We start from the raw sequence: 21,298 nt of genomic DNA, 5'->3' as shown, positions 1-21,298 counted from the left end.
ACCCCCAAGTGCTCTCATAACACTGATAATCACAAACTACAGGATTAATACAGGAGCCTAAAGAAGGATCTCGACCCGAAACGGGACCTACTCTTGTTCACCAGAGATGCTGTTACGCCAGCACTTTGTGCCCTTCCAGGATAAATTCATTGCTCCATTAATGGTCATTTAGTTAGTCCACCATTGGGACCAAACTTATTGCGAGCACTGTAAACAGCTATGTATATAAACCATGTGGCATTTCAACTTTGTCAATAATTAGGAACTGATCTTAATGGTCTGTAACAGATAAGTTCCCAAATATCAATAAGGAAATGATCATCAGTGGATGTCATTAAGGCAGAGATAGATAGATTTTGATAAATACAGGTGTCAGAGGTTATGGGGAGAAGGCAGGAGCATGAGTTTAGGAGGGAGATAGATCAACTATGATTGAATGACGTAGACTTGATGGGCCGAATGGCCTAATTCTACTATTCCTTATGACCTTATCTTTCAAATGGTATGGGTAGGTCTATGTTCGGTTCATATTTACCAGGAAAAGGAAAAGCAAGTGATGGAACTAAAAAAAACTCACTTCAAGAAGGCTTGTTAACTGCTTAGAATGTTAAGCTCCAGTTACCATGGTAGCAAGTGTTGAAAAATGCCATAGATTGGTATGAAAAATCATGTCGGCAATTGCCCTGTCACAGCATGGAAGCAGATCTGTTCAAAAGCAGCACCCCAGGAACTTTTTCTACCAGTTTGCACTACCCCATGCCATTTAATAATATCCATTTACTGGCTGCAGATTGATCGAGTGTAGAATCTTGTAACTAGTTATGCTCCAGTTCTTTCTTTTTAAGATTGGCGTTGCAAAAGAAAAAAATTACATTAAGGCAAAAATGCACAATTACCTGAAAATGTTTTTCATAATTACATTTACTTTTATCAAAATATGATCAGAAATAAAATCTAATATCCAACTTCATCCATTTAAAGAAGAGTAATAATACTGAATTGATGTCTGAGAAATTGTAAAACGCATGGAATAGCTCGGGTAGATGCACAGTGTCTTGCCCAGAGTAGGGGAATTGAGAACCAGAGGGCATGTTTAAAGTGAGGAGGGAAAGATTTATTAGGAAACTGAGGGGTAGCTTTTTCACACAAAGGGGGCCGGGTGTATGGAACGAGCTGCCGGAGGAGGTAGTTGAGATAGGGTCTATCGCAACGTCTAGGACAGGTACATGGATAGGACAAGTTTAGAGGGATGTGGGCCAAACGCAGGTCAGTAGGACTAGTGTAGATGGGACATGTTGGTCAGTGTGGGCAAGTTGGGCCAAAAGGCCTGTTTCCATGCTGTATGACTCTCTGACATCAAAATAAATGACAACGCTTATGGCAGCCCTGCGTTTTCTTGCTGGATATTTTTGTGTACACCACTTCTTGCAAAGTTGTGAGTGCTAGTTCCAAAGGTACTGTTTAGTTTGGTTTAGTGTACTATTGTCAGGTGTACCTAGGTACAGTGAAAAACTTTAGTTTGCGTGCTATCCCGTCAAATAAAAGACCATACATGACTATAATTAAGCCATCCATAGTGCACAGATGAAGGATAAAGGTACAACATTTAGTGCAAGATATAACATTGAATTCCGATAAAGTTCGATTAAAGAAAGATCAAAGGTCCCTGGTGAGGACGATGGGTCAGGACCACTCTCCAGCTGACGACAGGACCGTTCCGTTGCCTGATAACAGCTGGCAAGGAGCTGAACCTTCAGTATAGATGCACAATCTCAAAAACCAAATAAGAGTCATGGCAGGAACTTTCATTGCAATAGTTTTTAACCAAAGTTGAAGTGTCAAGCAAAGGCACAAAATGAACATAGATTGGCGATGCTTTGGGGATGTTGTCCAGTGATGCTGCCTGATCCATTGGAGATGATTCCAGCTTCTTCTTCAGTGGCATCTTTCCAACAGCAGCCAGGATCAGTTTAATTTCTGACTGAGTGGGCCCTCAAACCTCCATTAATTCCTGCTGTACTTCACCGCACAGGCACAGTTTGATATTTCATCAGTAATGTCCGTCATGTATTGTATGCTGATTAAATATTACTTCTGTACACCCAGCAGTCACTTGCAGTTTAGTTTCTTCTTAGTTTAGTTTATTGTCACCTGTACCAAGCTACAGTGAAAAGCTTCTTTTGTTGCGTGCTATCCAGTCAGTGAAAAGACTATACATGATCCCAATCACGCCTTCTACAGTGTACAAATACAGGATACAGGACATAATGTTTAGTGCAAGATAAATTCCAGTAAAGTCTGATTAAAGATAGTCCGAAGGTCTCAATAGGTTAGTTGTTAGGTTAGAACCACTCTCCAGTTGGTGAGAGGGCAGTTCACATGATATGCACAAATTTTCACAGCAGTCTCAGACAGTACATTTCTCACAACACGACAAACATGTTCCATAATATATTTGAAGTTGTAAATCTATTAAACTACACTGGATATGTTAGCATAATGTTGAAAGTGTATTATAACTGTTTACAAAGTAAATAATATTATGAAGATAATATCCATTATTTTTATCAAAAGTTATAAAGCTGACAAAATGCAAATTTCTCTCTCTTTCTATCTTTTCCTCAATTTAGGGTGGCGCAGTGGCGCAGAGACCCGGGTTCGATCCAGATTATGGGTGCTGTCTGCACAGAGTTTGTACATTCTCCCTGTGACCACGTGGATTTCTCCGGGTGCTCCGGTTTCCTCCCACACTCCAAAGGCGTGGAGGTTTGTAGGTTAATTAGCTTCTGCAAATTGTCCCTAGTGTGTAGGATAGAACAAATGTACAGGTGATCGCTGGTCGGCACCGACGCGGTGGGCCGAAGGGTCTGTTTCCACGTCGTATTTCTAAACTAAACCAAACCAAACCTATGAAGCCCCCACATGCATCTTCCTTCTGAAAAAGGATCTCGACCCAAAACATCACCCATTCCTTCTCTCCAGAGATGCTGCCTGTCTTGCTGAGGTACTCCGGCTTTTTGTGTCTATCTTCGGTTTAACCAGCATCTGCAGTTCCTTCCTACACATCCTTCTTACAAATATCCTTTAATACACCCTGGACACAATTGGATCTCAAGGATCCATCCCAGTACACCCAGATGATCTTTTGACAGCTTGAGCTATCAAAGATCTTTTCATTGTCTCAGATAATCAGTTGAAATGCTTTTAAGTATTTTTTCTTTAAAAAGCCAACACATGGATGTCAATGAGGACCATTTGTATTAAGTAATATAAAGAAAAAGAAACAAAGCACTTACTGTTGACATCCATGGCTGAACGAATGTGGATGTTGCAAATAGGTCTGAGGGACTAGACAGTGTGGCCGACGGCAGAACTTCTAATACAACTTGTACTTTTGTGATGACCTTGAAATGAAGAGAAGCAGGATCCAAGTCATGGGTTGGAGAAACGTTGAAGTCATGTTTCCCACAGAACATTGATGAATCCACTTGTGCGGCACGGTAGCGCAGCGGTAGAGTTGCTGCTTTACAGCGAATGCAGCGCCGGAGACTCAGGTTCGATCCTGACTACGGGTGCTGCACTGTAAGGAGTTTGTACGTTCTCCCCGTGACCTGCGTGGGTTTTCTCCGAGATCTTCGGTTTCCTCCCACACTCCAAAGACATACAGGTATGTAGGTTAATTGGCTGGGTAAATGTAAAAATTGTCCCTAGTGGGTGTAGGATAATGTTAATGTACGGGGATCGCTGGGCGGCACGGACTTGGAGGGCCGAAAAGGCCTGTTTCCGGCTGTATATATATGATGATATGATATTCCTGTGATGCGGACACAATATGATAATTTGGTATTTTCAAAATAAAGTCTTACCACACATTGGAAATCCTCGGACTATCTTTGATCCGACTCTTTGGACTTTATCTTGCACTAAGTTTTATTCACGTTATTCCCTTTATCATGCATTTGTACATGGTGGATGGCTCGATTGTAATCATGTATTGTCTTTCCACTGACCGGTTAGCACGCAACAAAAGCTTTTCACTGTAGCTCAGTACATGTGACAATAAACTAAACTGAGACTCAAATAATTACGTATATTTGCAAAAGATTCAAAGAAAACATGATAAATTGTTAGGCAGGTGATAACAGCTTTTCAGTTTGGAGTCATACAAGGGTATTTAAGGGAAGTCCCCGTAAACAGGCCCATTAATAATAGTGGCAATTGGGCGGCACAGTGGCACAGCGGTAGAGTTGCTGCCTCACAGCGCCAGAGACCCTGGATCGATCCTGACTACTTTAGTCCATAGTTTACTTTATATCGGAGTGCAATGTATCTCAATGACTGAAAACTTGCAGCAGCACAGCCAATGGTGCATATATGGTGCATATATTTGGCTTCACAGTCATGAGTGTATAAGGAGTATAGAAGAGAGGCTGAGCATGCATCCAAAACTATTGATGTGCTGCCCCTGCCATGGGATCAGTAGTATTTCCAGATAATATCTGACAACCACAGTCTGAGAAAAATTATACATCTCTTGTGTTAATTAGAACTAGCTTCATTGCTGTTGTGTAATTTGGCAAAAGTAAGCATTAACTGTCAAATAGATGACAAACTCTGGATTCTCGGGAGTTTAGAAAAGTACTGTCGAGGACAATCAAGTTGCAGAAGTATCAAGAAATTATGACAAAGCATTTCTGACCAAGATTAATGGCATTCACAAGACTTTAGACTTTAGAGATACAGCGCGGAAACAGGCCCTTTGGCTCACCGAGTCCATGCCAACTAACGATCCCCGCACACTAACACCATCCTCAACACACTAGGCACAATTTACAATTTTACCAAGCAAATTAGCCTACAAACCTATACATCTTTGGAGTGTGGGAGGAAACCAGAGCTCCCAGAGAAAACCCATGCGGGTAACGGGGTGAACATTCAAACTACATCCAGACAGCACCTGTGGTCAAGATGGAACCCGGATCTCTGGTGCTGTCAGGCAGCAACTCTACCGCTGCACCACTGTGCCACCCTGCAGTTTCTTGTTACTGCTCCTTTGTTTGCAGTTTTCCTGTCTGTTGCATGTGAGCTAGTGGCAGGTTTCTGCCCTGCGTAATATTGATGTGTTAGTTCATGTCCTTTTGTATACGCTCGATACTAATGCCTAAATGTTGTATCCGTGAATTTCCAGCAATATGCTTCATCAGCGCCTTATTGATTCCTTCAGCTTCTCCTCAGTCGTGAGTTTCCACAATTTATTCTCAGCAAGATGTAACCAAACTGTGCTAAGTGTTCCTTATTTGGAAGAAAAAGCTATGGGGTAAATACGAATTCATAAATATTAAACATTCCGTGAGCAATAAGTCAATAAAAAGGAGGATCTGCCTTTCAAGATCATTGAAGTAAATTGTAATGTATTTTCCTAAAGTCGCCACAGATGGTCCAAAATTATTTTGTGAGATTTACAGTTACAAATTGTCTGTCTGAAAGTTATTGATGTTGCACAATGACAATAAACTGCAGGTCTGAAATAGCCCAGCAGGCACTTCTGTTTGTTTGCTAAACTCCCATGATGCCAAGTAGATAATTGGCCTACAAAGTTTATGTCCAAAGCAGAATCGGCTGTCTTGTATCTCGACTAACTGAGAATAGGTTTACAACGTGTAGACGTGTGGCACGGTGGCACAGAGGTAGAGTTGCTGTCTTGTAGTACCAGAGACCCAGGTTTAATCTTGACTACTGGTGCTGTTTCTACAGAGTTTGTACAATCTCCCCGTGGCTTGCATGGGTTTTCTCCGGGTGCTCCGGTTTCCTCCCACACTCTTAATTGGCTTGGTAAAATTATAAATTGTCCCTAGTGTGTGTGGGATTGTGCTAGAATGCGGGAATCGCTGGTCTCGGTAGGCCGAAGGGCTTGTTTCTTCTCTGCTTCTCAAAACTAAACTAAACACAAAAAAACTAATCTGTCAATGCACAGACAGGCTAACAACATAGCCTCACAATACTCTGAATACGCAGTTTGTATTTTTCTGGTACTCTACGGAAAATCCATTCACTGGCATCTCATTAAAAGGACGGAGGTTACAGTATAGCTTTTTTTGAACCATAGCAATTCTGACAAGTGAAAAGGCTTAATATATTGCACTGGGTATTGAAAACAGTCTGCTTAAATCCCCTGTGAGTTTCATCATCTGTTTCTTTCTCCGCACAAGTTCCATTCACCCATTAGAATTGGAAATCCAGCTGCACGTTGATGCTGATTGCAATTGCAAAAGATTTTTTTTAAAGAGTCAAGAGCACACTAAATGTTCTATTAAACAAGTCAATTAATTTTGGTTAATTTCAAAGACCCTTCCATAAAATCTTAGCTGTATATTTTCTAAGATGGATAGAATCCCGTCTGAAGATTAATTTTGCTTTTAGGATAATAATAATCTCAGCAAATTAAATATAATGCACTGATTGATGTTAAGAATACATCTAATTAACCGGAAATCATACTATGAAATAAAACATTGTACATGAAACTGAAACAAATGCTGCAGGATAAAAGTAAATATTGCCACTGATTTGGAAAGAATAGAAGCTTTTTTTGGTATCTGATTTTACTGATTAAGAAACAGTTTATCTCAACCTTATTTCAAAAGATGTTCACAAACAAAAACTTTTCACTATACCTCAGTGCATGTGACAATCTATATATATATATCTATATACTAAAACTCTCGTTTGTTTGTTCCTGAACTATAGCCAAAACGGTACACGATAGGACGACAATTTTAGGCCCACCTTACTCACAGTCGTCCCTTTGGTGCTAATGGAAGACGTTTCATTGAAATTGGTTTTATATTTTTAAAGTTATTCACATTTTAAAGTTGAAATCTATCTACTATGGAGGGAGGGGGTGGGGGGAGGGAGGGGGAGGATAAGGGGGTTGAGGGGGATGGAGTGGGGAGGAAGGGGTGAGGGGAAGGGGGAGGGGAAGGAGAGAGAAGGAGGGAGGGTGGGGGAGGGGTCAAGGGGGAGGGGGAGGGAGGGGAGGGTGTGGGGGAGGGGAGGGGAGGGTGGGGGGGAGGGGAGGGGGGAAGGGGTGGGGGTGAGTGAGGAGGGGGGAGGGAAGGGGGGAGGGAAGGGAGGGAGAGGGGGGAGAGGAAAGGGTGCTGCACTAAACCAAACCTGCTAAACTAAACCAAACGTATACAGCTCCCTGTTGAATGGTACTATATAATGTGCCTTCACTGCTGACCCTGGCAGTATATTCCAGACCCTGAAAAGTCTGGTTTGTTTAAAAAGGTTTTTCCTGTATCACCTTTGGTCCTATTTGCCCATTACCTCTTAATGTCATTAATGCCATGACTTGGAAAGAAAATAAGGCTTTAAGCAGGCTGCAAAAGATGTTTGCCAAAAGAATTACTGGTATGAAAGGCGATGACATTAAGAAAAATGTTTAAGAAGGATCTGCAGTTGCTGGTTTAAACCAAAGATAGACACAAAAAGCTGAAGTAACTCAGCAGGACAGGCAGCATCTCTGGAGAGAAGGAATGGGTGACGTTTCGGGTCGAGACCCTTCTTCAGACTGGTTATCGATAATGATCCTGATCTGATAAGGGGACTAGAGGTAAAAGAGCCATTAGGAGGCAGTGATCACAACATGATAAGTTTTACTCTGCAAATGGAAAGGCAGAAGGGAAAATCTAGCAGGGAAGACGGTAGAACAGCAATGGCAGGTATTCCTGGGAATAATGCAGAGGTTGCAGGATCAATTTATTCCAAAGAGGTGGAAAGACTCTAAGGGGAGTAAGAGACACCTGTGGCTGACGAGGGAAGTCAGGGACAGCATAAAAATTAAGGAGAGGAAGTATAACATAGCAAAGAAGAGTGGGAAGACAGAGGATTGGGACTCTTTTAAAGAGCAACAAAATTGGGGAGAAAAGATGAGGTACGAGGGTAAACTAGCCAATAATATAAAGGAGGATAGCAAAAGTTTTTTTAGGTACGTGAAGAGGAAAAAAATAGTCAAGGCAAATGTGGGTCCCTTGAAGACAGAAGCAGGGGAATTTATTATGGGGAACAAAGAAATGGCAGACGAGTTAAACCGTTACTTTGGATCTGTCTTCACTGAGGAAGATACACACAATCTCCCAAATGTTCTAGGGGCCGGAGAACCTAGGGTGATGGAGGAACTGAAGGAAATCCACATTAGGCAGGAAGTGGTTTTGGGTAGACTGATGGGACTGAAGGCTGATAAATCCCCAGGGCCTGATGGTCTGCATCCCAGAGTACTTAAGGAGGTGGCTCTAGAAATAGTGGAAGCATTGGAGATCATTTTTCAATGTTCTATAGATTCAGGATCAGTTCCTGTGGATTGGAGGATAGCAAATGTTATCCCACTTTTTAAGAAAGGAGGGAGAGAGAAAACGGGTAATTATAGACAAGTTAGTCTGACATCAGTGGTGGGGAAGATGCTGGAGTCAATTATAAAAGACGAAATTGCTGAGCATTTGGATAGCAGTAACGGGATCATTCCGAGTCAGCATGGATTTACGAAGGGGAAATCATGCTTGACAAATCTACTGGAATTTTTTGAGGATGTAACTAGGAAAATTGACAAGGGAGAGTCAGTGGATGTGGTGTACCTCGACTTTCAGAAAGCCTTCGACAAGGTCCCACATAGGAGATTAGTGGGCAAAATTAGGGCACATGGTATTGGGGGTAGGGTACTGACATGGATAGAAAATTGGTTGACAGACAGAAAGCAAAGAGTGGGGATAAATGGGTCCCTTTCGGAATGGCAGGCAGTGACCAGTGGGGTACCGCAAGGTTCGGTGCTGGGACCCCAGCTATTTACGATATACATTAATGACTTAGACGAAGGGATTAAAAGTACCATTAGCAAATTTGCAGATGATACTAAGTTGGGGAGTAGTGTGAATTGTGAGGAAGATGCAATAAGGCTGCAGGGTGACTTGGACAGGTTGTGTGAGTGGGCGGATACATGGCAGATGCAGTTTAATGTAGATAAGTGTGAGGTTATTCACTTTGGAAGTAAGAATAGAAAGGCAGATTATTATCTGAATGGTGTCAAGTTAGGAGGAGGGGGAGTTCAACGAGATCTGGGTGTCCTAGTGCATCAGTCAATGAAAGGAAGCATGCAGGTACAGCAGGCAGTGAAGAAAGCCAATGGAATGTTGACCTTCGTAACAAGAGGAGTTGAGTATAGGAGCAAAGAGGTCCTTCTACAGTTGTACCGGGCCCTGGTGAGACCGCACCTCGAGTACTGTGTGCAGTTTTGGTCTCCAAATTTGAGGAAGGATATTCTTGCTATGGAGGGCGTGCAGCGTAGGTTCACTAGGTTAATTCCCGGAATGGCGGGACTGTCGTATGTTGAAAGGCTGGAGCGATTGGGCTTGTATACACTGGAATTTAGAAGGATGAGGGGGGATCTTATTGAAACATATAAGATAATTAGGGGATTGGACACATTAGAGGCAGATAACATGTTCCCAATGATGGGGGAGTCCAGAACAAGGGGCCACAGTTTAAGAATAAGGGGTAGGCCATTTAGAACGGAGATGAGGAAGAACTTTTTCAGTCAGAGGGTGGTGAAGTTGTGGAATTCTCTGCCTCAGAAGGCAGTGGAGGCCAGTTCGTTGGATGCTTTCAAGAGAGAGCTGGATAGAGCTCTTAAGGATAGCGGAGTGAGGGGATATGGGGAGAAGGCAGGAACGGGGTACTGATTGAGAGTGATCAGCCATTATCGCATTGAATGGCGGTGCTGGCTCGAAGGGCTGAATGGCCTACTCCTGCACCTATTGTCTATTGTCTATTGTCTATTGAAACGAGCGATATAGACGGTGATGTGGAGAGATAAAGAACAATGAATGAAAGATATGCAAAAAAGTAACAGGTAATGTAAGAAAATAATGCAGATGCTGGTACAAATCGAAGGTATTTATTCACAAAATGCTGGAGTAACTCAGCAGGTCAGGCAGCATCTCAAGAGAGAAGGAATGGGTGACGTATCGGGTCGAGACCCTTCTTCAGACTGATGTCAGGGGTGGCGGGGCAAAGGAAGGATATAGGTGGAGACAGGAAGATAGAGGGAGAACTGGGAAGGGGAAGAGAGGGACAGAGGAACTATCTAAAGTTGGAGAAGTCAATGTTCATACCGCTGGGCTGTAAGCTGCCCAAGCGAAATATGAGGTGCTGTTCCTCCAATTTCCGGTGGGCCTCACTATGGCACTGGAGGAGGCCCATGACAGAAAGGTCAGACTGGGAGTGGGAGGGGGAGTTGAAGTGCTCAGCCACCGGGAGATCAGGTTGGTTAAGGCAGACTGAGCGAAGGTGTTGAGTGAAACGATCGCCGAGCCTGCGTTTGGTTTCATCGATGTAAAGAAGTTGACATCTAGAGCAGCGGATGCAATAGATGAGGTTGGAGGAGGTGCAGGTGAACCTCTGTCTCACCTGGAAAGACTGTTTGACTCCTTGGATGGAGTTGAGGGGGGAGGTAAAGGGGCAGGTGTTGCATCTCCTGCGGTTGCAGGGGAAAGTGCCCGGGGATGGGGTGGTTTGGGTACGAAGGGACGTGTGGACCAGGGAGTTATGGAGGGAGCAGTCTCTGCGGAACGCAGAAAGGGGAGGGGATGGGAAGATGTGGCCAGTGGTGGGGTCCCGTTGTAGGTGACGGAAATGTTGGCGGATGATTTGCTGGATATGCTGGCTGGTGGGGTGGAAGGTGAGAACGAGGGGGATTCTGTCCTTGTTACGAGTGGGGGGAGGGGGAGCAAGAGCGGCTCTGAAGAAGGGTCTCGACCCGAAACGTCACCCATTCCTTCTCTCCTGAGATGTTGCCTGCCCTGCTGAGTTACTCCAGCATTTTTGAATAAATACCTGCAAAAAAGTAACGATGATAAAGGAAACAGGCCATTGTAAGCTGCTTGGAGGGTGAAAGTGAGAAGCTGGTGCGACTTGGGTGGGGGAGGGAGAGAGAGAGAGGGAATGCCGGGGCTATCTGAAGTGAGAGAAATCAATATTCATACCACTGGGCTGTACGCTGCCCAAGCGAAATATGAGATGCTTTTCCTCCAATTTGCGTTTAGCCCCACTCTGACAATGGTGGAGACTGAGGACAGAAAGATCTGTGTAGGAATGGGAAGGAGAATTAAAGTGTCCAGCAATTGGGAGATCAGGTTGGTTCACGTGGGCTGAGCGAAGGTGTTCCGCGAAACAATCGCCCAGTCTGCGTTTGGTCTCGCCGATGTACACGAGTCCACATCTTGAACAACGGGTGCAGTAGTTGAGGTTGGAGGAGGTGCAAGTGAACCTCTGCCTAACCTGAAAGGACTGTTGGGGTCCCTGGACAGAGTCAAGGGAGGAGGTATAGCGACAAGTGTTGCATCTTCTGCAGTTGCAGGTGAAGGTACCTGGGGAGGGGATGGTTTGGGTGGGAAAGGATGAGTTAACCAGGGAGTTGCGGAGGGAATGGTCTCTGCGAAAGGCGGAAAGATGTGGAGATGGGAAAATGTGGCTAGTGGTGAGATCCTGTTGGAGGTGGCGGAAATTTCGGAGGATTATGTGTTGTATGCGATGGCTGATGGGGTGGAAAGTAAGGACTAGGGGGACTCTGTCTCTGTTGCGACTAGGGGGATGGGGAGCAAGGGCAGAGCTGCGGGGTACCAAGGAGACACGAGTGAGAGCCTCATCCATGATGGGAGAGGGGAACCCCTGTTCCCTAAAGAATGAGGACATCTCGGATGTTCTAGTATGGAACACCTCATCTTGGGCGCAGTTGCAGCGCAGATGGAGGAATTGGGAGCAGGGGATTGAGTCTTTGCAGGAAGAAGGGTCGGAAGAAGTATAGTCAAGATAGTTGTGGGAGTCAGTGGGCTTGTAATAGACATCAGTCAATAGTCTATTTCTTGTAATGGACACTGTGAGATCAAATGAGGGGAGGGAGGTGTCGTAGATGGTCCAAGTAAATTTGAGTGCAGGATGAAAATTGGTGGTGAAGTTGATGAAGTCTATGAGTTCTGCATGGGTGCAGGAGGTGGCACCAATGCAGTCATCAATGCAACAGAGATAGAGTTCGGGGATAGGGCCAGTGTGCGCCTGGAACAGGGATTGTTCAACGTACCTTACAAAGATAGACACAAAAAGCTGGAGTAACTCAGTGGGACAGGTAGTATCTCTGGAGAGAAGGAATGGGTGAAGTTTCGGGTCGGGACCCTTCTTCAGACCCTACAAAGAGGCAGGCATAGCTGGGGCCCATGCGGGTGCCCACAGCTAAGCCTTGGACTTGGAGGAAGTGGGAGGAGTCAAAGGAGAAGTTGTTGAGGGTGAGGACCAGCTTCGCTAGCGGAGTAGTGTTAGTAGAAGGAAATTGGATGGTTCTGCGGTTGAGGATGAAACAGAGGGCGTTAAGGCCTTCCTGGTGGGGGATGGAGGTGTAGTGACTGAACGTCCAAGAAAAATGTTGTTGCCAAGTTCAACTGTTTATTCCCATCCCCAATTGTCTATCAACTAAATGGTTTGCCAGCGACAATAAATTAAGTGCATTTTGTTGGCCTTGAGTCACATTAAGACCATACTTGTTAGACTGAATTGATGCAATCTCAATATCAAGGCTCAATACCAATTGCTATTATTCAAGTTGCCTCAAAATCAATTGGACTTTTAAGTCTAATTTTACATCAGTTTAAGTCTTTCCATCCACACTTTATTGTTCTTGCATTATGAAAAACACAAACATTATTCAATGAGATTGTGTTTGTTGCATTTGACAAATTGGTATTTTACTATGTGACTGATTCAGGGAGAGACGGCAGGGAAATGGGCCGCTCAACCCACCAAGGTCCTTCGAAACACCCTTTGTTACATTAAGTCTAACCAAAGCCATTTTAGTCTCCCCTTTTTTCATCAATCCCCCCCCCACCGATTCTACCACTCATCTAAGCATTTAGTACAATTCACAGTGGCCAATTTATCTATCAGTCCCCATGCCTTTGGGAAGTGAGAGGGATATGAAGCTTGTCAGGGAAACCCACATGGTTAAAGGTAGAACATGCAAACTCCACGTAGAAAACACCCAAGGTCAGGATTGAACCTTGGTCTCTGGCACTGTGAGGCAGCAGCTCAACTAGCTGTGGCGTTAAGAAGTAAAGTTATTCTTAACACAAACGAACAATGTATTTATAATTGGAGACAGCCATGCAACATATTATATTTAAGCTGTATCCTCAGTTTTAGAAGTCACCAATCATTACTTTAAAAAAAATCACATTTCAACATACACAAAGACTGTGATGAGGATTGTTTGTTTGCATGTATTTTCATCTATTTAAATACAGAAGTGGCATCAACAGGAAACATGCAGCAACATCCATTTGTTATTTCCCCTGTGTACGGTTGGAATAGCAGTTATGGGTCTAAACAATGACTAGTGATGGATCTGCAAATTATATACAACGTGCAGACGGAAACACATGAAAAAGCTAAGATCTTAATGTCATTAAGTACAGAAATTACATTCTATTTTTATAATTTTAACTTGAACACAGTATGCTATTGAAGGGGAATAAATTTTTCATGAAATTATGAATAAGAACCGAGATGAACATTAGAGATGCATCGGGTTTATAGAACAAGTGCCGCGATGGAGAATATATAGCAAAGATCAAAAGAATGGTGCGTAAAAGCTGAATGCAGAAGAGATTAAATGGTAAAAAGAATGATAATACAGGTGTGGTAGTGCACCAAATGGACTGGAGGAGACTTTTGTCTTTTTAATTGGAGACCTTTCAACTAAACAAACAGACAGGAATAATAAATGAAAGTAGCAAAATCAATCCCAACCACTCTTTCATAGCCTCGCCCCCCAATTTATAATTTAAACAAGCCAATTAACCTACAAACGTGTACATCTTTAGAATGTGGGAGGAAACCGGAGCTCCTGGAGAAAACCCACGCAGTCACAGAGAGAACGTACAAATCCAATACAGATAGCACCAGTAGTCCAGATTGAACCCAGGTCTCTGGTGCTGTAAGGCAGCAGCTCTATCGCCGCGCCACCGTGCCTCCCAGAAAGTCTAAAAATCTAAAGAATAAAGGATAAGGCAAGACCATTTGGCTCATCAAGTCCTTTCTTTCCAAAATGCCATGCACTTTGCCTTATTAGAAACCACACCACTTATTCAGTCTTGAGAGAATGCACCGCCAAAAAATTCTCCTTGATACTTATTTACACTTAAGCTTCTTGGCTCACCTGGCAGCATCTTAGCCTTTGAGTCTTAAGATTTGAGTGCAAGAAATACTTCAGGAATGAAGTGCAAGGATAATTTTCCTATCCATAAGAACTCAAGTGGAAACTCCACTTTGTTTATATCTGTGACATATTTTCCAGCATAGAAAACTCCCAAAGGAAATTAAAAAAGTCATCATCATCATGTTAAAAAGTTGGATGGTCTAGTTTTAGTTTTGCTTAGCTTAGATTAGTTTAGTTTAGTTTATTATGGTCATGTGTACCGAGGTACAGTGAAAAACTTTTTTCTTGCGTGCTATTCAGTCAGTGAAAAGACTATACAGTACATGGTTACAATCGAGCCATCCACAATGTACAGATACAGGATAAAGGGAATAATGTTTAGAGCAAGATAAAGTCTGATTAACGATAGTTCTAAGGTCTCCAATGAGTTAGATGGTAGGTCAGGACCGCTCTCCAGTTGGTGAAAGCATGGTGAAAGCATGGCTGGGTAAATGTAAAAATTGTCCCTAGTGGGTGTAGGATAGTGTTAATGTACGGGGATCACTGGGCGGCACGGACTTGGAGGGCCGAAAAGGCCTGTTTCCGGCTGTATATATATGATATGATATGATATGATATGATATGATATGATATGGTTCAGTTGCCTGTTAACAGCTGGGAAGATATTGCCCCTGAATCTGGAGGAGAGCGTTTTTTAACTTCTGTACCTCTTGCCTGATGGGAGAGGGGAGAAGACCGGGGTGAGATTGGTCCTTGATTATGTTGGTGGCCTTGTCGCGGCAACGCAAAGTGTCGATGGAGTCAATGAAAATAATTTCAGGGCTATAGGGAGAGAAATTTTAAGTGTAACTTAGAGGATTGGTGTTGCATTGAAATAGTATGGATTTGATGGGCTAAATAACTTCCGTCTGTATTAAAAACCATTTTGTAACTCCATCTAGTAATTAGACCAAGACTTTTTTGGATATCTCCAATTAGCGGGAAGGCAAGACAACTCTTCCTAAAAGCAGTGTGAACAAAGCAAGATTTAATATCATGTCTTGTAGCGGCCAAATGAGTTCTTAGAGAATGGCAATAATCTGCTAATTAGATTGTCTTAATGGGCCCTTCAAGAGCAACTCTCACTTTAAACCCTTCAAATATCGTTAAAATGCATTATAAACATAAAGTAATGATGTTGAGCATCACACAACAAAACATTATGTCGGCTGCATAATTTCAAAAGGCTCGCAATAGACTGGAGGTAAGTGGCAGCAAATTAAGACTGAAATGTCCGTGATAACATTAGGTAAAAGAAAGTCACGGACTGTGATGGAAAGTGATCCAGAATATGAGCAGCAGCAAGGAAAACAGAAAGGAATAAACAGAAACATGTATAACAAAAAATAACAAGATGGATAGAGTATTAGATGGAAGCAGGGAAAGTCGAAGACTCATAAAGCAGAGGAGACGGGAAGAAAGAAACACGCTCACTGATAAACAAACAAGAAAAGACAGCAAAGAGAGGCTGAGGCATGGTGACATCATTAGAGGCAGAGGGAAATGAGAGAGATTAAGGGAGCAGGACATTGAGGTAGTGACCTGAAATGTTAACTCTGACCTGCTAAGGATCCTCATACTGCCTGCCTTTATTTGGATTTCCAAAGGATTTAGAGCTGTGCATATAACTAATTGCCATTAATGGGAAGACGGGCCACCATTAGGCACGATCCCGACCTCAAATCCCCAATTAAACTAAATAAAATTTATCGTTATCTAAATCAAAAACAACAAATTTGCGGAGGCTGAAATGACACAAAAGCAGAAGATGCTGTAAACACGCAGTAGGTCAGGCAGCATCTGAGGATGGAACGAGATAATGTTTCATGTCAAAGATCCTTCTTCAGGACTGTGAAAGAGAGAAAGCCAGTTAATTTAGGTTGCAGAGAGGGGGGAGGGGGGAGATGGATAAAAAGGTAATATCTCTGATACAGTCAGGGATGCTAATTCCCTGGGTAAAAACTGTGGAATAAATTATGAATTGTATGACTTCATGAAGAAATTTAGAGAAGAAAAACATGAAATGATCAGAAGAGCTATAAAATGTAACATTTATGGAGGTGAGTGTGCGTGTGTGTGAGTGTGTTTATGAGTGTATGTGTGTGTGTGAGAGAGTGTGTGAGCATGTATGTGAGAGAGAGTATGAGAGAGAATATATGTGAGAGTGTGCATGTGAGAGAGAGTGTGTTTGAGAGAGTGCATGTGAGAATGCTTGTGAGAGAAAGAGGGAGTGTGTGAGAGAGAGGACGTGTGAGAGAGTGCAAATGGGAGAGGGAGGGTGTGTGAGAGAGTGTGCGTGAGAGCGGATGTGTGTGTGAGAGAGTGTGTGTATGTGTGAGAGAGTGTGTATGAGAGGGAGAGACAGGAATAAAAGCACAAATAATGTAACATGCAAGCTGCAAAATGCAATGAACAGGTAATGCCGAACAGGTCTGGCTATGCCGGAGGAGAAAGATAAACTCTGCCAGTATTACAGAAGGACAAACTACAGCAAAATTGGTCAGTTCTGATGTAAATAGAGGAAATGAGTTACCTGCAGAAATCAACATGGAATCTAGAAGGCTGCCAGATACCTAGATGGAAAACAAGGTGCTGTTTCTCCAATTAGGTTGTGCCATGTTATATCAGCACAGGAGAGCGCAGACAGGGGCAAGGGCAATTAGGGATGGCAATTAGTGCTGATTGAGCCTGCAAATCTCACCTCTTTTGTTACATGTGCAGGTAGAATAATGATGGTCTTGGCATCATAGGTATCACAAAATGCTGGAGTAACTCAGCAGGTCAGGTAGCATCTAGGAGAGAGGGAATGGGTGACGTTTCGGGTCGAGACCCTTCTTCAGACTGATGTCAGGGGGGCGGGACTCGGCAAAAGGCATTGTGGGCCGAAGGGACTGTTCTTGTGCTGTCCTGTTCTATGTTCTATATTCTATCTTTAAACATTACTTTGGAGACACTTTAGTGCTATGGAGAGGTTTTTAGAAAATGATGTTCTAAATGACATTGTTTCGTTTAGTTTAGAGATACAGCATGGAAACAAGCCCTTCGGCCTACCGAGCCCGCACTGATTAGTGATCACCCCATACTCTAGCACACTCAAGGGACGAATTACAATTTTACCAAAGCCTGCTCACCTTGGGTGCCGTCTGTGTGGAGTTTGCATGTTCTCCAGATGACTGGGTTTCCTCTGGGTGCTCCGGTTTCCTCCCACATACCCAAAGATGTGCGGGTTTGTAGATTAATTGACTGCTGTAAATTGCCCCCGGTATCTAGGATGTGAAAGTGGGATAACATGAAACTACTGTGAACAGATGATCGTTGGTCGTTGTGGACTCGGTGGGCCGAAGAGCCTGTTTCCATGCTGCATTTCTCTAAACTAAACTAAACAATGTCATTTAGAACTCAACAGCATTTTCTAAAAACTACTCCATGGCACTAATATTTTCCCCGGAAGTGACGTGAGAGGACGCTGGCGTTGTTTGTTCGCCGCTTCTCACCACTTCTCTGTTTGTATTAATTTTGCTGTTTTTGGAAAGATTTTCTCTGTTTGCATAAATCCTTCTGCTTGGACTAATCCTTCTGCTTGACCCTCCTGGTATCATCTGCCCAGCTCTTCCACCGCTGCCTCCACACCCTTGGACTTCTCACTCCTGTCTGTGCTCCTGTCTCTGCTGGCTTGGACTGCTCCCCTGTGGGTTACCTGGACAGCTAGCTAGCTAGCTCCCTGCTAGCCACCGCTGCAGTCATCGAGCTGCAGGTTACTCGCTAGTTGCTAACGCTAACAGCTGCCCGGCTACCTCCTCTGCCTGCATGTCCTCAGCTCCCTATTAACCCTCAGGCTGCTCAGCTTCCTCGGTCCTCCTCATAGGCCTTGCTCTGGATCAGCCTGTTGTGCCTGTTGTGACGTTTTGATCTGCTAGCCCGCGGTAGCCGGCTAACTTCTCCGGGCTCTATGCTCCTTCGCTCCTGCCTGGCATGGCACTGAAGTACTTCGCTGCGAGGCTGCTCCAGCTCAACAACCACTCCACTCCGCCATGCATCTCTGCCATCATCAACCATGGACTTCTACGACGACCCAGATACATCCACAGAGGTTCCGGTCACAAGTTTGTTTACTCCCAGACCGGTCACTCCATCCCTGCACTCTGGTCAGCTGAGCGGACTTCCACTCGTCCATTACGTCATCACAATAACGCACACGAGCGTGCCCCCTGTCTACAAGCCCTGGCTAAATCACCCGTGTCCATCCACACCATACAAAGCAACATGAAGCTCACTCTATTCAATATCCGGTCCCTCAACAATAAAAGCCACATTCTGAATGACTTCATCCTGGAAAATAAAGTGGACTTCCTCTGTCTGACAGAAACCTGGCAACAACCTCTGGACTACCTCCCACTCAACCTCACTACACCCAACGGATACTCCTACATCAATAAACCACGCTCGGAAGGCCGAGGTGGTGGGATTGCCGTAATTCAACGACAGGACTTCAAGATCAGCCTCATCTCCATCTCATCTGCTCCTTCATTTGAACACCTGGCTTTCAAACTCTCTGGCCACACACAATTAGTCATGGCAGTTGTCTACCGCCCTCCCAAACCACACCCATCATTCCTTTCTGACTTCTCTGACTTTCTGACCCAGTTCTGTTCTCTCTCCCCCTCAATCCTCCTCCTCGGTGATTTCAACATCCATATGGACTCCACTGACTCCACAATAACCGCTGACTTCACTGAAATACTCAACTGCTTTAACCTCACTCAACACGTCAATTTTCCCACCCATAACCGTGGGCACATTCTGGACCTTGTCTGCTCCACTGGACTAAATCTACATCACCTCTCTGGCTCCGACCCCACCCTCTCTGATCACTTAGCCATCACCATGTCTGTCAACATTCCCACCCCAGCTCCAAGGCAAAAACGCAAAATCAACTTCCGTAAGCTGAACTCTGTTTCACCAACCTCGCCCTCATCCTCCCTCTCTGAAATAATGTCCGCCTCTCCCTTCGTTGACCTCCACAACCCCTCTGACCTCACTGACTACTACAACCACGCTCTCTCCTCCTGCCTCGACTAGCTTGCACCTACAAAAACCAAAACAGTTTCCTTCACCCACTCTGCTCCCTGGTTTACCCCTGAACTCCGCATGATGAAAACTCATGCCCGCCAACTTGAAAGACTCCGCAACAAAACAGGTCTCACAATTCACTCCCAAGCCTACAAAGACCACCTGCAGCACTACAAAGATGCCCTCTCCCGTGCCCACTCCACCTACTACTCTCAAATAATTCACTCTGGCTCCGGAAACCCAAAAACACTCTTCTCTACAATAAACAAACTCCTCAGCCCCCTGGACACCATCTCCCAATCATTCACAGTTGACAAATGCACCACTTTCCTTTCATTCTTCCAAAGCAAAATAGACAGCATCTACAGCACCTTAACCACCAACCCACCTGCTCTCCCTCAAACCACCTGCCCCCCCCTTATCCTGTCAACCCCTGCCTCAGTTCTCCCCAGTCTCCACCACCGACCTCTCTGATCTCTTCACAGGAATAAAAACTGCCACCTGCTCTCTGGACCCCATCCCCTCCAGCTTTGTCAAGGCCTGCCTTCCTGCTCTCTCTCCACTTATCACTGCAACAATAAACTCCTCCCTGTCCACTGGCATCGTCCCGCCATCCCTCAAAATCGCTGCTGTCACCACCATTCTGAAAAAACCTGGTCTCAACCCTGACACCCCAAACAACTTCAGACCAATCTCCAACCTATCCTTTCTGTCCAAAGTTTTGGAACGTGCTGTAGCTTCCCAACTCAAATACCACCTCTCTACCAATAACCTGTATGAAACTTTCCAATCCGGATTCCGCTTCAACCACTGTACTGAAACTGCGCTCCTCAAAATCACAAACGACCTTTTCCTCTCCTCCGACGCTGGCAACCTCAACATCCTCATCCTACTTGACCTCAGCGCCGCCTTTGACACCATAAATCACTCCATTCTCCTCACCCGACTTGAAACCTCCTTTAACATCACCGGCACAGCCCTATCCTGGTTCAAATCTTACCTCTCTGACAGGCACCAGTTCATCTCCATTAACAACTGTAAATCCCCCACCGCTCCCCTCCCCCAAGGTGTCCCCCAAGGCTCAGTCCTTGGCCCCCTCCTCTTCATCCTCTACCTGTTCCCCCTTGGTCAATTAATCCGCCGTCATGGTCTCAACTTCCACTGCTTCGCCGATGATATCCAGCTCCTCATCTCCACCAAGTCAATCTCCACCACCACATACTCTACACTGACAAACTGCATCACTGAAATAAAATCTTGGCTTCAATCAAATTTCCTCAAACTCAACTGCAACAAATCTGAAATCATCATCATTGGTCCAAAAACGCTCACCAAATCCACCCAAAACTTCATCCTCAATATTGATGGTCTCCCAGTATCCACCTCACCTCACATCCGGAATCTTGGAATCATCTTTGATCAAACCCTCTCCTTCGACAAACACATCAAACACATCACAAAGACAGCCTTCTTCCACCTCAAAAACATTGCCCGTCTCCGTCCATCCTTCTCCTCCACAGCTGCAGAAACCCTCATCCACGCCTTCATCACCTCCCGTCTGGACTACTGCAACAGCCTCCTCTATGGCGCACCCTCAAAAATCATCAGTAAACTTCAATACATTCAAAACTCCGCTGCCCGTCTACTCACCCACACCCCGATCCGTGACCATATCACCCCCGTCCTTTACAAACTCCACTGGCTCCCCATCCCCCAGAGAATCCAGTACAAAATCCTCCTCATGACCTACAAAGCCCTCCATAACCTGGCCCCATCCTACCTGACTGACCTCCTCCACAGGCACACTCCCACCTGCACCCTCCGCTCTGCTGCTGCCAATCTCCTATCCCCCCCCATCCGGACCAAACTCAGATCCTGGGGGGACAGGGCTTTCTCCATCGCTGCTCCCACCCTATGGAACTCACTACCCCA

General features: G+C 44.6%; 1 protein-coding gene across 21 annotated transcripts in view; it reads right to left on the bottom strand.

Moving 5' to 3' along the window:
- LOC144597286 (uncharacterized) overlaps window positions 1-21,298 on the bottom strand; it is a 301,061-nt gene that overhangs the window by 243,279 nt on the left and 36,484 nt on the right. For 10 of the 21 annotated variants that reach the window (XM_078406426.1, XM_078406425.1, XM_078406431.1 and 7 more), the window contains 2 exons: window positions 17,428-17,562; window positions 3,297-3,404 (listed from right to left, as the gene is read on the bottom strand). The exons of 3 other annotated variants lie outside the window; for them this stretch is intronic. In XM_078406426.1, coding sequence (XP_078262552.1) covers window positions 3,297-3,404; window positions 17,428-17,562 — 243 coding nt within the window. Of the gene's footprint in view, window positions 1-858; window positions 2,236-3,296; window positions 3,405-17,427; window positions 17,563-21,298 lie in introns of those variants that run through there. 8 more of the 21 variants (XR_013547719.1, XR_013547721.1, XR_013547720.1 and 5 more) reach the window with 3 other exon arrangements.

Source organism: Rhinoraja longicauda, chromosome 10 (genome assembly GCF_053455715.1).
Source record: "Rhinoraja longicauda isolate Sanriku21f chromosome 10, sRhiLon1.1, whole genome shotgun sequence".
Classification (NCBI taxonomy): domain Eukaryota; kingdom Metazoa; phylum Chordata; class Chondrichthyes; order Rajiformes; family Arhynchobatidae; genus Rhinoraja; species Rhinoraja longicauda.
This window is presented reverse-complemented; position numbering and strand designations above follow the sequence as displayed.